We start from the raw sequence: 19,867 nt of genomic DNA on the forward strand, positions 1-19,867 counted from the left end.
GATTTTCCAGCCCCGTTGTAGGTGGGACCTGCCGTGGGCGAGGTGGCACCCCAGCAAGAAGCCCATTGACTTGCAGCGGGACTGGAAGACCCTGGTAGCGGGCGGGTGTGGAAAACCCCGCCCAAAATATTCGAAAGCATTCATATAATCAAAAAAAAATAGCAAACACTTGTAATGAATGCTTTCATGTGCAAATATGAATTTTAGAATTGTTTGTACGTTAAAGTTTGTACGATTAAAAAATAAAAAGGTAAATAATTATGACACAATAGTACACATCCTGTATAAAACAGCTGACTTTTCATTTTTTTATTTTGCCATAGGTGGCAAATACTCAAGGGAGGCTGGGAGTCGCAAGGAAGCCTGAGAAGCAAGTCACCAGGATGGTAATTGTCATGATACTGGCATTTCTTTTCTGCTGGTCTCCATATGCAGCCTTCTCCATAACTGTGTCCATTTGTCCAACTATCGAGTTAGATCCACGGCTGGCAGCCATACCAGCTTTCTTCTCAAAAACCGCAACAGTTTATAACCCAGTCATTTACGTGTTCATGAATAGACAGGTATGATGTTATTTTGTTTTTCTTCTAATTTATTACGCACCAATGATAGTGTTGAGATTTATTGATAATATTAGCCTACATAGCCAGCAGCAATGATAGCAATCTGATATGTGGCTGTGCAAATTGTATTGCCTGAACTGCAATGATTACCATAGTCGGCATAATCGTTAAAAGTATTTTGTCAATTCAACAGAAAGATCAGATTAATCATTGCAATGCAATGTTTTCACAATTGTAATAAGACGTGTGTAACCATGGGTGGAATTTTCCATGCCCGCTGGTATCAGGCATGCTTGGCGGCGTGAGTGGACAATATGGCAAGAATGCCAGAAATCGGCTTCACAATGTCGAGAAACCCACTTTATGATCGGCCGTTCAGTCTGTGGATAGCGGGCCGCGTTTCCCGCCATCGGACGCTGGGAACCTCATTGTAATACATCTGCATAACATTATAAGGCCAGCCCGCCGGAATCATCCGCCCTACTGGATCGTCTGCTCACATCGTCATGATTGCACACCGAGGTGTTTCACAACAGCACATATAAGGCACGCACTTCGCGGGCTGCAATTTGAGGGGGATTCAGAGGTGAGTACACAGTAACATTGCGCAGCACTCGCTCAGGTCGCCTGTTGGACTTCAAGGTTGAGGTGCATTGGAGGTGTGGGGGCAAGGACTGCCCTGTGGTTGAAGGTTTGCACAAGCACGTACGGGTGGGGGAAAGGGAAGCGGCCATGCATTAGGGAGACCTTGTATGGCATGAAAGTGCCACCAAGTGCTCCAGAGCTTTTTTTTAGTGGACTGCAGAACAATTGCACAACTGGACACGTTATACAATCTCCTTGCTAAAGCTGGCCACTGTCACTGGTGGAGGCGCTCACAGCCCCTCGCCATGTCATCATCCCGGTTTGGACCAGTCTTCCCCATGGTTCAAGCTAACAGCGCAGCCTTTCAGTGTGGGTTAGGAGAATGCCTGTACCTGAGCTGAGAGTACAGCATGCAGTCCAATGGGCAAAGCTGCCGCCAATTGGTCAGGTGGAGTGGGGTGGATGTGGGTGGGGATACAGGTTGCAGTGCTGCACACTAAAATCTGGCCACCCAATTGGTGGCCAGCACTCTCCAGGATGCATTAAGGGGCCTTCAGACTTAATCAAGAGAGGTTCTTAGTACACCCAAGCTAACCCACTTGTCTCTCTCTTTCACCCTGCAGGAGGAGTACATCAGGAGCATGGAGCCTGGTGAATAAGCTGTGTGCCTCATGGTGTACAGTGAGCGGAGATGACAAAAAAGAGAGCGACGGAGGCTCCTGGCTGCGTAGAGGACAGAGCAGCACCCTCTGGAAGTAGGGGCAGCCGGGGTTCCCGCACACACCGCCGAAGTGCCACAACGAGCCATCATTGGCCAGCGCCTAGCCAGACCCGGGGTCTATGGATGCCGCCTTTCATTCTTGCAGATGACTGACAACCAGTGTTGCCGAAGACTGCACATGTCTAGGGAACTGGTCGATCACATCTGCCAGCTACTGCAGGATTTGGTGCCACAGGGACATGGAGGGCATCCACTGCCAGTGGCCATGAACATGACCGCGGCGCTCCTTTCCGGGCTCCACAGGTGACCTCTGTGGGATCTCTCAAGCCTCCACCCACAAATGCATCCATGAGGTCACGGATGCCATCTTCACGAGGGCACACAACTTTGTGCATTTTGCCCGGGACCAAGATAGCCTGGATGCAAGAGCGATTGGATTTGCCCAGATCTTGGGTTTCCCACAGGTGCAGGGTGCGGTTGACTGCAATCATGTAGCGCTCAGATCTCCATCATAACAAGGGGTCAACCACATCAGCTGCAAGGGCTTCCATTCGCTGAATGTGCAGCTGGTGTGTGACCACCACAAACACATCCTGCAGGTCTGCGCACGGTTTCCAGAGATTGTCTGCGATTCCTACATTCTCACTTGGTCACAGATCGTTGACGTCTTCCAGGGTTCACAGAGGCTGCAGGGTTGGCTCCGAGGGGACAAGGGCTACCCACAGAGGACGTGGCAGGTGATACCCGTGTGGTGGCCTCAGACTGCAGAAGGTATAACGAGGCTCATGCAGCAGCTCGCAACTTGGTGGAGCAAACTATCGGGATGCTGAAAATGAGGTTCTAGTGCCTGGACCAGTCTGGTGGAGCCCTGAAATATAGTCCACAGAGGGTGTCACGCATCATCGTCGCCTGCTGTGCCCTTTACAACCTGGCATTGCAACGGGGAGAGGAGCTGGTTGAGGAGGAGATGCACGAGCTGGACGTCTCCTCCAATGAGGAGGACGTTGACGGTAATGAGGGTGAGGAGGTCCACTAAAGCAACAATAATGGCGATGAGGCCCTCGCACTGCCCAGGTGAAGCATGTGTGCTCAGGAAGCCCTCATAGCTGCTAGATTTGTGAAGGATGATGACGACATGCAGTGAGGAGACATCATGGATCCTCACATTGCATCTATGAATGTCTGACCCCTGTCTGGCTTATGGCAGTGCATGTACCCTCTGTGATAATGTTCCAGCAATTGAGATGCAGCAGAGGCTCTAACAGTCGCTCGATTGCAGGAGGATGATGATGACATGCAGTGAGGACACTCCATAGATCTTCATATAACCTCTGAGAATGTCTGACTCCTGTCCAGCTGAGGGCAGCTTGCCTCCCCTCTGTGATCAGGGTCATATCATAGAGACGCAGCCATGAAACTTTAGAAGCACCTGGTCCTTTGTCTGCCTTCAGCACCTGAGCCCTTCAGGAGCACAGCGTCACTGGTCATAGATGCTGAAGAGATGGGGGCCAGCCCCACCTTAAAGGTGCTGAGAGCTCACAGAGAATGATGGGACTCTGTGACTCCTGAGCACGACATTCTGGCAGCAATGACAAGCACCGTCGAGGTGCTGGCATCACTAAGGAGTGTGAGGCCGGGCGATCACTTTGGTCTGAAGGCTGCACAGAGCACAGGGAAGAGACCCTGGACTGAGACACCTGCCTTTATCTTGTGCAGAAAGGTTTCACATCTGAGTGACACAAGCACTGCTTATCAGAACAAGGAGCCATAGGCAGGGAGACATTCATGCGAGTTTATTTACAATAGTGACCTTTAAGCACAAGAGATTAACACCTGTGCCCAGACTGTGCAACTACATCTCCTTACCTTTCCTAACCTTTCCGCTACGTCTTGGTGCTCCCCTGACATCCACAGCAGAGGTGGAGGCAGCCTGCTGACTGCTACGCCCTGTCTGTGAGGGGTGTCCTCCAGAGGGCTGAGAGCCAGAGGGCCCTGCTTTCAGGGTCCTGCTGTGTGGCAGTAGCACCCTCCTCAGCCTGTGAAGCTGGAGCTGCTGAGATCACAGGAAGAGGGGATTTGGATGGGCCAGACACTCCGGAGTCACCTGGATGGATGGCCCCGGGGGGAGGGGGCGAGGGGGTACACCTTCTGATCCTCCTCCCTATGGGTGACCGAGGGCCCCTGGTTGACTCCTTGAGGAGAAGGGTAGCTGGAGTGAGATCGAACTACCCCATACCCCTCTTGTGTACACACTGTTGGAGGCCAACTTTAGCGTCAGCGATGAGGTTCAGCCCTGTGCATCAGAGCAGAAGCAACGTCCTAGACCAAGGTCTCCATGGCGGCTGCCACCCTACCAGTGTTGACCTCGGTGCGTTGACATGCCGGAGCTATCACCTCAGCCTGAAAGTGGATGGACTCCTCCATCGTGCCTTGCAATCTGATGAGTGCAGTGGACATCCCTTCCTGATGTTCCTGAGCTTGTCTCTGCAGCTCCAGCAACTGTGACAGGACAGAGTCCAGAGGCTCCTCATCGGACTCAGACTCAGCAAATTTCTGGCCTCCAGCAGTTCTCCGGGTGCCAGGGACCTGGGAAGTTCCTGCCACTGCCTACTGTGGATCAGAAAGTGCAATGTGCTCACCAGATTGTGATCCTGAGGCTCCTCTAAAGCTAGGTCCCACCGAGGTGTGTGTCTCTGCCCTGGTGGAGGGTCAGTGCTGTGACGGGTCTTCAGGGCCAGTTTCAGTGGATTCCTCTTCTGAGCTTCCCTCAGGGCTTGATTGGAGGCCCTGGGTCATGGACTCTGTCAGCTGTTTCCCAGATGTGCCTGCGAAAGCAAGGAGAGATAATTAGTGCATGGCAGTGGCAGAACACATCACTTATGGTTGTCTGATAGATGTTGCACTGCTGGATCCTCACTTGGTAGAGCATCACCGACCTCACCATCAGCACAGGACCGGCCCAGATCCTCACCGGCCAACTGGATGGCTCTATTTTCAAAGTCTGTGAGGACCTTGATTTCAGGCTTTCCTCCACCAGTTGTCAACCTCTCCTTCTTGTTGTGTGCCAGCCTGACTTGCATGAATAGAGATAGAGAGAGTGTAAGCAGGATGCCTGCCAGACCAGATGAAAGGTATAAACAAAAAGCTAAAAGCTACTGCGGATGTTGGAAATCCAAAACAAAAATAGAATTACCTGGAAAAACTCAGCAGGTCTGGCAGCATCGGTGGAGAAGAAAACAGTTGACGTTTCGAGCCCTCATGACCCTTCGGCAGAACTGAAGTATAGTTAGGAGAGAGGTGAAATATAAGCTGGTCTAAGGTGGGGGGCGGGGGGAGAGAGAAGTTGAGGGTGGGGTGGTTGTAGGGATAATCAAGCAGTGATAGGAGCAGATAATCAAAAGATGTCACAGACAAAAGGATCAAAGAGGTGTTGAAGGTGGTGATATTATCTAAGAAAAGTGCTAATTAAGAATGGATGGCAGGATACTCAAGGTACAGCTCTAGTGGGGGTGGGGTGGAAAGACTAATAAAGTATTAGTTGTAGATTTAAAAATAATGGAAATAGGTGGGAAAAGAAGAATCTATTTAAATTATTGAAAAAAAAGGGAGGGGAAAGAAACGGGGTGGGGATGGGGGGAGGGGGAGTTTAAGATCTAAAGTTGTTGAATTCAATATTCAGCCCGGAAGGTATGAAAGGTATGTCTGGCATGTGTGGGTGGTGAGTGGTCCCATGGACGAAATGAGGACAATGAAGATGTTTGTGAGAGAGTGAATGGTGATGTCCCAAGAACTGTCAGTGAGTGAGGGCCCTCTGGATGTGTGATGGGTTTGTGGGTGTGTGAGTTGAGAGTGATGAGAAGAGTGACTTACCCTGGCAGAATGGAGATCATTCATCCTCTTTCGGTACGGGTGGCTGTCCTCTTTTGCAGGGCGTTGGCGCTGACCACCGCTGCCACCGCCTCCCAAGCAGGGTTGGCAATGTTGCTGCGCCCATCCTGAAGTCAGAACAGGGGTAGAGGTCATCAAGGCGGGCCTCCACTGCATCCAAAAGGCGCACGAGGGATGCATCATTGATCCTGGGGGCTGCAGTCTTCTTGCCTTTTGGGGCATGTCTTCCATGCAGCCGTCCTGGATTGGAAGCACTGAGAGGTGTGCGTGTGGCTGCACTTTAAATGTGGCGCCTGGCATGATGAAGCGGTGAGGTGATGGCGTGGCGGGCGAATGAGAGACCGCCTGCCGTGGAAATGCTGTGTTTCCTGGAAATGCATAATTAACACGGTGCAATTGGGACAATGTGGCGTGAGAAGCCACCATTGCAGCCGACAGGTTAAACATCCTTTTACCTGCCCTCTACCACACATAGTGCAAATCTGGGACAATTCTGCCTCATATTGCTAATCACAAACCTGAGACACAGTAATAATACAAATAAAAATTATGCAAGTCTCAAGTGCAATTATACCAATTATATTTGTTTCTAAAAATGAAGGACAGAAACCAGTGCAATTGGCATTTAGCAATCTGTTCAGTTTCTGAAGCATTTTTAATTTATTGATTTAGTATTGCTTTCATGAATAAAATTTGATAGGATTGTATGACTCTAATGGAACTCTACTAAGCCATTGCATTGTACAACACAGCCCCAAATTCTGGGCAACATAATTGAGCAATGTATATCCAATCCTTTAATTCCAGATGATTCTTCATGCTGATATTCATCTTTTTACATGAAAATAAGCTGATTAAAATAGGAGATATGCAGATGGGGTACTGGGTGTTTTTGTGGGTTATCTCATGGCCTAATCTATACTGGGGAGGTTTCCCTCTACTCATGGGTGACTCAGGTCTGACTCAGGTAAGTTACTTCAAAGCTACTTTATTTATACTATACACAGTATATACATGGTAAGCTCCTGGAAAATACATCTCTCTTCTATACAGGCTCTCTCATCTGCTCTATAGAGTCTCTAGCACATGACTGCTGATGTCGCTGTTAAATCATGATACACATCATTATTTCATTACCATAACTATTAACATAAGAACATAAGAACGAGGAGCAGGAGTAGGCAATTCAGCCCCTCGAGCCTGCCCCGCCACTCATTACGATCATGGCTGATCTCATTTCGGCCTCAACTCCAATTTCCCGCCCTCTCTCCATAACCTTTCAACCCGTTACTAATTAAAAATCTGTCTATCTCCTCCTTAAATTTATTCAGCGTCCCAGCATCCGCTGCACTCTGAGGTAGTGAATTCCACAGATTCACGACCCTTTGAGAAAAGTAATTCTTCCTCATCTCTGATTTAAATCTACCACCCCTTAGCCTAAAACTATGGCCTCTCATTCTAGAATGCCCCATAAGGGGAACATCTGCTCCGCACCTACTTTGTCTATCCCCCTTAGCATCTTATATACCTCAATTAGATCTCCTCTCATCCTTCTAAACTCTAGCGAGTATAGGCCTAAACTGCTCAATCTCTCCTCATAAGACAAGCCCTGAATCTCTGGAATCAATCTAGTGAACCTCCTCTGAACCACCTCCAGTGCAACTACATCCTTCCTCAAGTAAGGGGACCAAAACTGTGCACAATACGCCAGGTGCGGTCTCACCAATGCCTTGTACAGTTGCAGCAACACTTCCCTATTTTTATACTCTATTCCTTTTGCAATAAATGCCAAAATTCCATTTGCCTTCCTTATTACCTGCTGTACCTGCATACTAGCTTTCAGCAATTCATGCACGAGGACCCCCAGGTCCCTCTGCACTGAAGCATTCTGAAGTTTCTCTCCATTTAAATAATAAGTCACCTTTTTATTCTTCCAACCAAAATGATAATTTTATATTATAAATTATTTATATATATTATTATATATTATATATTATAAATATATTATAAATAAAAATAACCTCACTTATCCATGTTAAACTCCAACTGCCAAATTTTGGCCCATTCACCTAACCTGTCCATATCCATTTGTAAATTTCTTATTTCTTCATTGCAACTTACTTTCCTACCTATTTTGGTGTCATCTGCAAATGTAGCTACAGTACCTTCTATTATTTATTATTATTATTGTATATTATTATTAACCCATTATGCCACACTGGGTGGGCCACACCAAGAGCAGCTGAAGGTGCTGCGTGTCCACCTTGGTGGACCTCTGGTTTCCAGTCACACTGCAGATCTGAATTTTGCTTCCTTTGCACATTACCAGGCTAGGTTAACTCATACATGCGCATATGCATACAGCCCCTGTAGGCTGCAGATCCTACTGAGTTGGCTCAGATTACTCTTGTTCACCTCCTAGTGGATAATAAGAGCAGCACAAATTTGTTTGTGTGGAATTGCTTCTGGCAGCACTGCACAGACTCAGCTGATTTCCCAAGGGCAGACAGCACTGCAGGCTGTTACCTGCATTTTCAATGATATCAATGAGGAAAGCCATGTGGACAGTGCAGGTTGCAGACTGTGGTACTGCCTGCCCCTAGAAATCAACATTAAGCATGCATATTGTGCAACAGGTTTTTCCTCTCTGTAAGCCATGCAACTCTTCACCCTCTTAGATGGCAAATGATGCATAATACCTAGGACGTGAAAGAGAATGGCAGCGCATGTGCAGCTAGGCATCATTGTACTTCAGAGAAACCACCTAATACCCTGTCCACTAAGGCTTAGCTAAAACTAACTATATCTCCCAATCACGTGATCTTGACAGTAAAATTGGTACTGCCAGTCACCACCGCTGCCTGGGAGACATGGCCAGTCATCGCGACACTGGCTGGTTCTCAGTCATCTGCAGGAATGGCAGATGGCGTCTATAAACCCTGGGTATTGCTAGGCGTCGATAAGCCATGGCTCGCTGTCACTCCTGGGCAGTATGTGCGGGTGCCCCTGCTGCCCTTTCTCCATGAGGTTGCTGCTGCTGCTTTTGCGTGGCCAGGTGCCTTAGTCGCTCTCTCCTCCTCCTTCTACGGTCTCTGTAGGCCATCAAGCATACAGCAAAGTCACCAGGATCCATGATCCTGACGTGGTCCTCCTGCAGCATGAAGGAGAGAGGGAGACGTGGTTATCAAGGCTGTACTTACATCTTTCCTGGCCCTGTGTGACCGCTCCTTAACGCTTCCCGGGGAGTGCTGCTCACCCCTGGGATGGCCAGAGATGAGTCTGCTGCATGGCTGCCCTATCAACCTGTGACATGGGGGACACTGGTCCAAACCAGGACACTGAGATTGTAAGGGGCTGTGAGCACCTCCACCAGTGACTGTTACATGGCCAGCATTGGCGAGGAGATCGTACAACGTGTGCAGTTCAACTGCTCCGCGGTCCAATAAAGTGGTGGCGGACTCGAAGTCTGTGCTGGGGGGGAGGAGGGGTGGTTGCAGGGGGTAGGGCGGGTAAGGTCTGGAGCGCTTAGTAGCCCTTTGGTGGCTCCGCGTTGCTTGCATGGGCGGGCAGGCTAGGAACCCGACACCAATCATATCACTGTGGCTGTGCCTGATCTGTCTCAGTTGCAGAGACATGGTCAGTTTATACAGGTGTCCCTAGTGTGTGGCCACTTCCCTCACTTACCCTGCCCCTCACCTCGACTGCCTGTGCGTGGGATGCAGCCCCGGGGCAGCACTTGACACCTCCCCCCCCGCCCCACGACAATGCTCGCCTCCGAAGCTGTCCAGCACTTGCCCCCGGGCACACCCCCTCATCAGCTGCCTTCAAGGCTGGCCAGCTGCCCCCAGACCCCACCCCCCCCACCCCACCTCCGCCACAGCAGTTGCACAGAGACTGGTGGGATGGCCTTTTAATTATATGCTAATGTATTACAATTAGCTCCCCGCCGACCGATGGCGGGAAACCCAGCCCGCCATTGACGGGCTGAGCGGAATGTCGCGACCTGACTTCATGCCATTGTGAAGTAGGTCATGCTACATTTTCTGCGCACGCCACCTATCATGCCCGCCACCAGCGGGCTTGGACAATTCCACCCACAGAAATATAGAACTAAAGTTCAATTTAATTTCAGCTTGGGTTTCTAAACTGATTTTAGGACTATTTATTCATTAACTCAATCTCAACTGCAAGTCTTTGGAATGATAAGCAAATTTTTCGCAAAAATTGGAAGTTAAAGTCCAATATTCTTGTCACAGAGAGAATTTTAAAGCAAGGGTAATTTTGTAACCTTAACTCTTCATATTAATGAAAATGTATCTCTTTATTTATGAAGGAACCCAATCAAACTGTTTGTTATCCGTGAACAAGAAAAGTTAATACAGTTTATCTAAACTTGAAATCCAGAATGCAATGCTTATTCATATTTTTCTTGGAATATTTGATTTCTGAACCTTTTCTTCTGTATATCCAGTTTAGGAAATGTCTCCTACAAATGTTCAGCCTTAGTGAACCTGACATCAACCCAATAGCTGAGCATGGAATGCAAACTGTTAACAACGAGAGAGAAATGTCCACCATTGCAACACGGATGACTTCTTACTGCAATACAGCAACGAAGCACGAAGAGGGAAACAAACGCGAAACCTTTGCTCAGCTGCCAATTCCTGAGAATGAAGTTTACCCAGTGTAAATACAAGGGACATGTGGCATTCTATGTACAGTAAGAGTATTCAATCATTACGTATCACTATCATGTGCAAATTGGTGTAAATTGGATGTAAATTGGTAGCATGCCAAGCTGTCAATATTCTTTTCTATTTCATATTCTGAATTCACCGACCATGGCAATAATGAGCCTCAGATAAGGGATTAAATGAGCATGCTCAAGAACAATGTCTAGATATGCCAGTGGCTATAGCATGAATAATTCTGTTAAGCTTGCAGCTTAATTTGCTAATCACAACTTCACATTGCAATAGAATTCACAATAGCATTGTTGAGATTTGGAATTGTGTGATTGAAGTGATTCACTGTATTATACAGGCATATGCTCTTCAAATTAGTAACTATGATTTGCAAATGTCTTCAATTGTTGAAAGAATTTTAAGTTTCACATTTGGGTGTGGAAATGGAATTCTCTGGCCTTATTAACCAAAGAGAGCCATTGGCTATTAAGTTATTTTATAAATAAGCCATTGAGATCAGAAACAACTTAATGATTGCTATCAAATTTGAACACTCTGAAATCGGAGCCCACAATTTCATACCTTATGTGAACGTTTTGACCAGCTGGTTGTGGGGAGCCTGGTAGCGCATGAGGATGCCAGAAGTATCTGCAGTGAAATAAAAACAAAGTGCTGGAAAAACTTCAACAGATCTGGCAGCATCTGTGGAGAGAGAAACACAGAGTTAATGTTTTGAGTCAAATATGACTCAATGAAACCTTCTTCAGAAAAGTATCTGCAATGCATTTGTCAGTGGCTTTTTAAGCCAGCCATTCCATTTGCATCTGACTTCCAGACTTTGTGATCATTTAGTGTGAGCAGGCATCATGATGACCGACATGAGTCTAGTTCAACTGAACTATTTAAAAGATACTGTAAGGATGAGTTGAAGGAATGTGCAGGTGGGAGAATAGAGGATACAGCTGTACTAATGGAATCCCAGCAAGCAAAGGCTGTGCCTCACTTCATAGATACCTCCCTAGACCTGCTGTGAAGGGCCTGTGAATGTGTAATGGCGCATTTGGGGACAGTCTTCACTGCTGACAGAAGGAAAAAGCCTGCCTCAGAGAGAAAGAAGGCTGGAGCTCTCTGAAGAGCTTAGCAGTGGGATTTTGGTGCCATTGGGAGAGATGATGCCATTGTGGTATTGTCACTGGACTAGTAATCCAGAGACTCAGGGTAGTGCTCTGGGGACCCATGTTCCTACTACGGCAGATGGTGGAGTGGAATTTGAATTTGAATTCAATAAAAATCTGGAATTAAAAGTCTGATGATGACAACCATGAAACCATTGTCAATTGTTGTAAAAACCCACCTGGTTCACTAGTGCCCTTTAGGGAAGGAAATCTGCTGTTCTTACCTGGTCTGGCCTACACATGACTCCAGACCCACAGCAATGTGGTTGACTCTTAAAATGCTCTCTGAAATGGCTTAGCAAGACACTCAGGTTGTAACAAACCACTACAATTCACAAAAAAGGAATGAAACCGGATAGACCACCTGGCATCGACCTAGGCACCGGAAACGACAATGGAAATCTCAGCCCTGTCGACCCTGCAAAGTCCTCGTTGCTAACATCTGGGGGCTAGTGCCAAATTTGGGAGAGCTGTCTCACAGACTAGTCAAGCAACAGCCTAACATAGTCATCCTCATGGAATCATACCTGACAGATAATGTCCCAGACACCATCATCACCATCCCTAGGTATGCTGCTCTGTGCCACTGGCAGGATAGGCCCAGTTGAGGTGGTGGCACAGTGATGTACAGTCAGGAGGGAGTTGTCCTGGGAGTCCTCAACATCGACTCAGACCCCATGAAGTCTCATGGCATCAGGTCAAACATGGGTAAGGAAACCTCCTGCTGATTACCACATACCACCCTCCCTCAGCTGATGAATCAGTGCTCCTCCATGTTAAACATCACTTGGAGGAAGCACTGAGCGTGGCAAGGGCGCAGAATGTACTCTGGGTGGGGAACTTCAATGTCCATCGCCAAGAATAGCTCGATAGCACCAGCACTGACTCAGCTGGCCGAGTCCTAAATGACATAACTGCTAGACTGGGTCTGCGGCAGGTGGTGAGGGAACCAACAAGAGGGAAAAACATACTTGACCTCATCCTCACCAATCTGCCTGCCGCAGATGCATCTGTCCACGACAGTATCAGTAAGAGTGACCACCGCACATTGTGGAGACAAAGCCCAGCATTCACATTGAGGATATTGTGTTGTGTGGCACTAAATGGGATAGATTTCAAACAGATCTAGCAAATCAAGACTGGGCACCCATGAGGCGCTGTGGGCCATCAGCAGCAGCAGAATTGTACTTGAACACAATCTGTAACCTCATGGCCCGGCATATCCCCCACTCTACCATTACCATCAAGCCTGGGATCAACCCTAGTTCAATGAAGAGCGCAGGAGGGCATACCAGGAGCAGCACCAGGCATACCTTAAAATGAGGTGTCAACCTAGTAAAGCTATAACACAGGACTACTTGCATGCCAAACAGCATAAGCAACAAGTGATAGACAGAGCTAAGTGATCCCACAACCAATGGATCAGATCTAAACTCTGCAGTCCTGCCACACCCAGTCGTGAATGGTGGTGGACAATTAAACAACTCACTGGAGGAGGAGGCTCCACGAATATCCCCATCCTGAATGATGGAGGAGCCCAGCAAATCAGTGCAAAAGATAAGATTGAAGTATTTGCTACAATCTTCAGCCAGAAGTGCCAAGTGGATAACCCATCTCGGCCTCCTCCGGAGGTCCCCAGCATCACAGATGGCAGTGTTCAGCCAATTTGATTCACTCCATGTGATATCAAGAAATGGGAGGGCACTGCATACTGCAAAGGCTATGGGCCCTGACAATATTCTGGAAATAGTACTGAAGACTTGTGCTCCAGAACTTGCCATGCCCCTCCCAATCTATTCCAGTACAGCTACAACACTGGCATCTACCCGGCTATGTGGAAAATTGCCCTGGTATTCCCTGTACACAAAAAACAAGACAAATTCAACCCGGCCAATTACCGCATCATCAGTCTACTCTCCATCATCAGTAAAGTAATGGAAGGGGACATCAACAATGCTATCAAATGACACTTGCTTAGCAATAACCTGCTCACTGATGCCCAGTTTTGATTCTGCCAGGGCCACTCAAGCTCCTGACCTCATTACAGCCTTGGTTCAAACATGGACAGAAGAGCTAAACTCCTGAGGTGAGAGTGACTGCCCTTGACATCAAGGTCACATTTGACCGAGTGTGGCATCAAGGAGCTCTAGCAAAACTGGAGTCAATGGGAATCAGGGGAAAAACTGTCTACTGGTTGGAGTCATACATAGCACAAAGGAAGATGGTTGTGGTTATTGGAGGTCAGTCATCTCAGCTCCAGGACATCACTACAGGAGTTCCTCAGGCCTAGTGGGCCTAGTGTCCTAGGCCCAACCATCTTCAGCTGCTTCTTCAATGACCTTCCTTCCATCATAAGGTCAGAAGTGGGGATGTTCGCTGATGATTGCACAATGTTCAGCACCATTCGCGACTCCTCAGACACTGAGGCAGTCCATGTTCAAATGCAGCAAGACCTGGACAATATCCAGGTTTGGGCTGACAAGTGGCAAGTAACATTCGTGCCACACAAGTGTCAGGCAATGATAATCTCCAACAAGAGAGAATCCAACCATCACCCCTTGATGTTCAATGGCATTACCATCACTGAATCCCACACTATCAACATCCTGGGGGTTACCATTGACCAGAAACTGAACTGGACTAGCCATATAAATACTGTGGCTACAAGAGCAGGTCAGAGGCTAGGAATTGTGTGACGAGTAACCCACCTCCTGACTCCCCAAAGCCTGTCTGCCATATGCAAAGCACAAATCAAGAGTGTCATGGAATACTCCCCACTTGCCTGGATGAGTGCAGCTCCTACAACACTGAAAAAGCTGGATACCATACAGGACAAAGCAGTCCACTTTATTGGCACCACATCCACAAACACTCACTCCCTCCACCACCGACGCACAGTAGCAGCAGTGTGTACCATCTACAAGATGCACTGCAGGAATTCACCAAAGCTCTTTCAACAGCACCTTCCAAACCCACGACCACTACCATCTAGAAGGGCAAGGTCAGCAGATAGATGGGAACACCACCACCTAGAAGTTCCGCTCCAAGTCATTCACCACCCTGACTTAGAACTATATAGCCATTTGTTCACTGTCGCTAGGTCAAAATCCTGCAACTCCCTTCCTAACAGCACTGTGGGTGTACCTACACCACATGGACTGCAGCGGTTCAAGAAGGCAGCTCATCACCACCTTCTCAAGTGCAACTAGGGATGGGCAATAAATGCTGGCCCAGTGAACGATGCCTACATCCCATGAATGAATAATAAAAAAAAATATGCTTGGACATGGTGCCAGATAAAGTTTAATGATCTAAGTAAGGTAGTAATGGTAAGTACAATGGTACATTCAACGACATCCTTTTAGGCTATGAAGCTCTTGTGAAGCACCTTGGAACATTTTATTGAATTATATACATCCAAGTCTTGGTATGTACCACCTCGACTTCTTCCCTCAGCCTTCTCAAGCCCACTGCAGCACATTTCTCTTTGCATAATCTTACTTTGCAGGTAAACCCATCCCTCTTTATTCGTGCACTTTCTGACATCTCCGGCTTTTCATTCACCGCTCCCGTTCACCCTCATCCTAATGCAATGCTTATCCTTCATAGTGACCCTCAAAAAAATGTCATCCATCTATCCACTCAACACATTCCATTACTCTCACTCATAGGGTTTTTCTTACCCTCCTTGCAGGAGAGGAGAACACAGGTCCTGATGGAGATGCAGGTGACCCTCCAGCCATCGTGATATTGACAGCTGTAGAGGACTATGCACTGGAGATTAGCTGAGTGTCACCCATCGGAGATGGAGAGATGAGGGCTTCCCAGCTAGCTGGTGACAGGATTAATTATCATACTGCTACATGGCATGCAGCACTCACTCATGTTGACTTGGTGTGATCAACCAATGAAGTGCACAATGTCCACTTAACACCTTCTAACCTTGACAATTCTAATTCATGTCTTTCATCTCCCACAGGCCCCTCTGCAGGTGGTGGCACTGGAGGAGGACAAAGACTCCTCAGAGCAGGTCACTCACTCCGAAGATGCACTGTCAAAGGACTCATGGAGACCATGCAGGAGCTTAGATGCACATACCTCGTGGTGAGATAAGCAATTGGGTTTTCTCCTGGCATCTCACACATCACAAGCAAACAAGAGTAGATTGTGGATACAGGGACAATAGTGGAGAATCACCATTGGAGGGCACAGAATACTTGAAGCTTTACCCAGCTGCAAGCAAGTGCTGAGTCTCGAGGGCCGTCAATGAAAAGGATAACTCTGGAGCAGCAGCAAAACATGTGTGAGATAAAGGCAGCTATTCCAGCCACACTGTACACACTTAGAGAGAGACTGCTGCAGACCATTTCAAGCAGGGGTGTCATGATGTCACAGGTCTTTGCAATGATTCTTCATGGAAAAAGTAGTACCTGTATGGAGGATCAACATGACAGGCAACCAGTGGGAGAGAAGCCCCAAGACACTGAACAGAGGCAGCAAGAGCACAATTGGCAGGAGCATAAATAGAAATAGAATAGAATAGAAATTTGACAGATTCAAAACATCAACACGTAAAGGGGATGTTGGGGTTGGGGGTGGCATCACAGGATAGCAGGTAGGTGATTGATTAATGAGTACTATCATTGCCTTTTTTTCTCTCTCCAAGTTAGGGCAATGGCTTAGACTAAAAAATGTAGTTAGTGACATGGCAGGGCACCTCAGGCCCATCGAATGCACATTCTGTGTAACGTGGGAACTCCAGGATGCTTCTCCTGCCCTAGACAACTGCAAGTGCAGGAAGTGTTGTCAGCTTGAGGAGCTCAAGCTTCAGAGGTGGATAGCATGTTCCAGGATGTGGTCACCTCAGAGCTTAAGAGTAAATGGGCAGAGAGGGAATAGGTGATCACCAGACAGACAAAGAGGAGCTGACAGGTGGTGCAGGATTCTCATGAGTGTATCTTGCTCTCCAACTGGTATTCAGTTCTGAATACTGGAGAGGGCAAAGGTTTTGCTTGAGAGTGCAGCCAGAGCCAATTGTACAGGGGAGTACTGAGGGCACAAGGAAGGTTAGGAAAGCACCAGTAATTGGGGGCTCAAGAGTTAGGTGAGCAAACTCTGGGATGGTAAGTTACCTCCCTGGTGCCACGATGCCATTGAGATGCAGTAGAACATTCTGGAAGTGGGGAGTGGGGGAGGGTGAACAGCCAGAGCTCATGGACTATATTGGTACCAATGCCATAGGTAGAAAGAAGGATACCTGCATGCAGATTTTAGAGAGCTAGGAGATTAATTAAAAAGCAGGACCTCAAAGGTAGCAATCTCTGGATTACTCCTGGTGCCACATGCCTGTGAGTACAGGAATACAAGGATAGTGCTGCTCAATGCATGATTGGAGAGCTGATTTAGGAAGGTGGGCTTTAGATTTCTGGGGCATTGGGACAGCAATTCTGCAATGGTGGGACCTGTACAAACCAGATGGGTTAAACCTCAACAAGGCCGGGCCCAATATCCTGGTGGAGAAGTTTGCTAGTGCTGTTGGGAAAGGTTTAAACTAGCTTGGCAGGGGTATGGGAACAGCAACAACAATGACAACCTGCATTTATATACTTATATAAAGGACAAAGATAGACCAAGAAAAAGTTTTAAAGTGGAGAAAGACCCAAAGCTGAGATGTGATTTGGCAAAAGTAGAAGGAAACAGCTGATTGAAGGTAAACCAGTGTCTGAGAAATGGGAGACATTCACGGAGGAGTCGGGAGGGTTAAGAACAAATATCACCCCTTAAAGGAAAAGGGTGGGACTCCAATATCTAGGACTCCTGGATGTCAAAGAGCATATAAAGGAGGATCAGGCAGAAACGGGAAGCTTATGTCAGATAGCGAGAGCTCAAAACTGCAGAAAGGCAAGTGGAATGCTGAAATAGGAAAGCAAAGGGACACCATGAAAAAAATCAAGAAAATCAACAGGTGTTTTGGTGCCTGGAAGGCTATTTTCAGTGGGTTCTATGGGGCCTCGTACTAGGTCCCTAGCTTTTCATGGTATAGATGTATGATTTAGACTTAAATGTAGGGGCATTATTAGGCCAGCAGATCATATAAAATTTGAGGAAGAAAACTGTAGACTGAAGGAAGATGTCAATAGGTTAGACAGGCAGGCAGAAAAGTGGCAAATGGAACTCAGTTAGAAGTGTGAGATAATGCATTTGGGCAGGGTAAACAAGACAAGGGAATACACAGTAAATGACAGGATAGTGAAAAGTTTAGAGGAACAGAGGGACCCTCGACTGGGTGTCCACAGATCCCTGCAGATAGCAGGACAGGTAGATAATCTGGTTAAGAAAGCATATGGGATACTTTTCTTCATTGGCCAACACCCAGAGTATCAGAGCGGGGAGGTTATGCTGGAACTGTATAGCACACTAGTTAGCTGGAGCTGCAGCTGGAGTGCTGTGTGCAGTTCTGGTCACAGATCACACTATGGTGGGTAAAACAGGAGATTTATAAGAATGTTGCCAGAAATTGAGAATTTTAGCTATGAGGAAAGATTGAATAGGGTGGAGTTGTTTCTTTGGAACAGAGGAGGCTGAAGGGCAATTTAATTGATGTGTATAAAATTGAGGGTCCTAGATATAGTGGAAAGAAAGGACCTATTTCCATTAGCAGAAAGGTTATAGCGGTAGTTATATATAGTGGAGGATGGGAATATGGGTGGGATCTTACTGCTAATTGGTCAGGCTATTGTGTTTGTAAAGATCAGTTCATGTTAATATTCTTGCTGCCGACTGGTCAGCTGTGTGGACTAGGTGGTTGTGTGTTTCTTGAGTATGAATGGCCAGATATCACCGATGAGAAGATTGCTGTCTTGTGGAATGGAGTGGTGTTGGCAGATCTCCATAGCCTCCCTGATAAAGAAGTCTGACAAATATCATCTTAGAAGCTCCACTCCATTCTTGATGCCCACAAAGTCAAGGAGCCTTTTTACTATAAACTAGGAATTTGCAGCACACCATGCAATTGTGAACTTGTCTACATTGGGGAAACAGGCTGCAGCCTACATATTAAACTCAAGGAACCTCAAACCTACTTCAAACACAATGAATGGGACACATCAGCTATTGTCAAACAGGTTCAACTTAATAACCGCCATATCCAATGGTCCAACTCTAACCTTATCTCGTTCATCACACACCGGCGTACACGACACATCAGGGAGACTTTGAAAATCTGCCAACACCACACCAATCCCCAAGACAGTGACCTTCTCATCAGTGACATCCGGCTACCTTTAGTCAAGAAACACACGACCATCCATTCTACACAGTCATCCAATCAGCAGCAACAACGTTAACATGAACTGGCCTGTTACAAATACGATAGCCTGACCGATCAGCAGTAAGATCTTGCCCATATTCACATCCACTAAATGTAACTACCTCTTTTACCAGTCATTTCTCCAGATGTTGGGCGGAGTATGCTGCCTGGAATGTTGAGGCCTATCAGATCTTCCAAGGAACTCTTTTAATGGGTAATAACTGCTCCATTTTAGTGTAACTGTAAAATTGTCTTCCTCAATGTTACTGCTCTCACAATGAAAGCCCTCAACAACTTTTAAAAATTATCACCACACCAGCCCTTGCTTTCAAAGGGTCATCTTCCACCATTTCCGCCAACTCCAGCATGATGCCACCACCAAACACATCTTCCCTTCAACCACCCTGGTGGCTTTCCACAGGGATCGTTCCCTCCAGGACACCCTAGTCCACTCCTCCATCACCCCCTACACCTCAACCTCCTCCCACAGCACCTTCCCATGCAACCGCAGAAGGTGCAACAGCTGCCCCTTTACTTCCCCTCTCCTCACCGTCCAAGGGCCCAAACACTCCTTTCAAGTGAAGCAGCATTTCACTTGCACTTCCCTCAATTTAGTCTACTGCATTCGCTGCTCCCAATGCGGTTTCCTCTACATTGGAGAAACCAAACGTAGACTGGGTGACCGCTTTGCGGAACACATTCGGTCTGTCCGCAAGCATTACCCAGACCTCCCTGTCGCTTGCCATTTCAACACTCCACCCTGCTCTCATGCCCACATGTCCGTCCTTGGCCTGCTGCAATGTTCCAGTGAAGATCAACGCAAACTGGAGGAACAGCACCTCATCTTCCGACTAGGCATTTTACAGCCTTCCGTACTGAATATTGAGTTCAACAATTTCAGATCATGAACTCACTCCTCCATCCCCACCCCCCTTTCCGAT

At 47.3% G+C, this 19,867-nt stretch overlaps 1 protein-coding gene across 2 annotated transcripts in view; it reads left to right on the plus strand.

Moving 5' to 3' along the window:
• Positions 1 to 12,281, plus strand: part of valopa (vertebrate ancient long opsin a) — a 37,885-nt gene extending 25,604 nt beyond the window's left edge. The window contains exons 4-5 of one of the 2 annotated variants that reach the window (XM_078564918.1): positions 324 to 563; positions 10,229 to 12,281. In XM_078564918.1, coding sequence (XP_078421044.1) covers positions 324 to 563; positions 10,229 to 10,447 — 459 coding nt within the window. In that variant the 3' untranslated portion in view covers positions 10,448 to 12,281. The remainder of the gene's footprint in view (positions 1 to 323; positions 564 to 10,228) is intronic. The other variant, XM_078564919.1, reaches the window with a different exon arrangement.
• Positions 12,282 to 19,867: the final 7,586 nt, after the last annotated feature.

This window comes from Cetorhinus maximus, chromosome 20, assembly GCF_964194155.1.
Source record: "Cetorhinus maximus chromosome 20, sCetMax3.hap1.1, whole genome shotgun sequence".
NCBI lineage: Eukaryota > Metazoa > Chordata > Chondrichthyes > Lamniformes > Cetorhinidae > Cetorhinus > Cetorhinus maximus.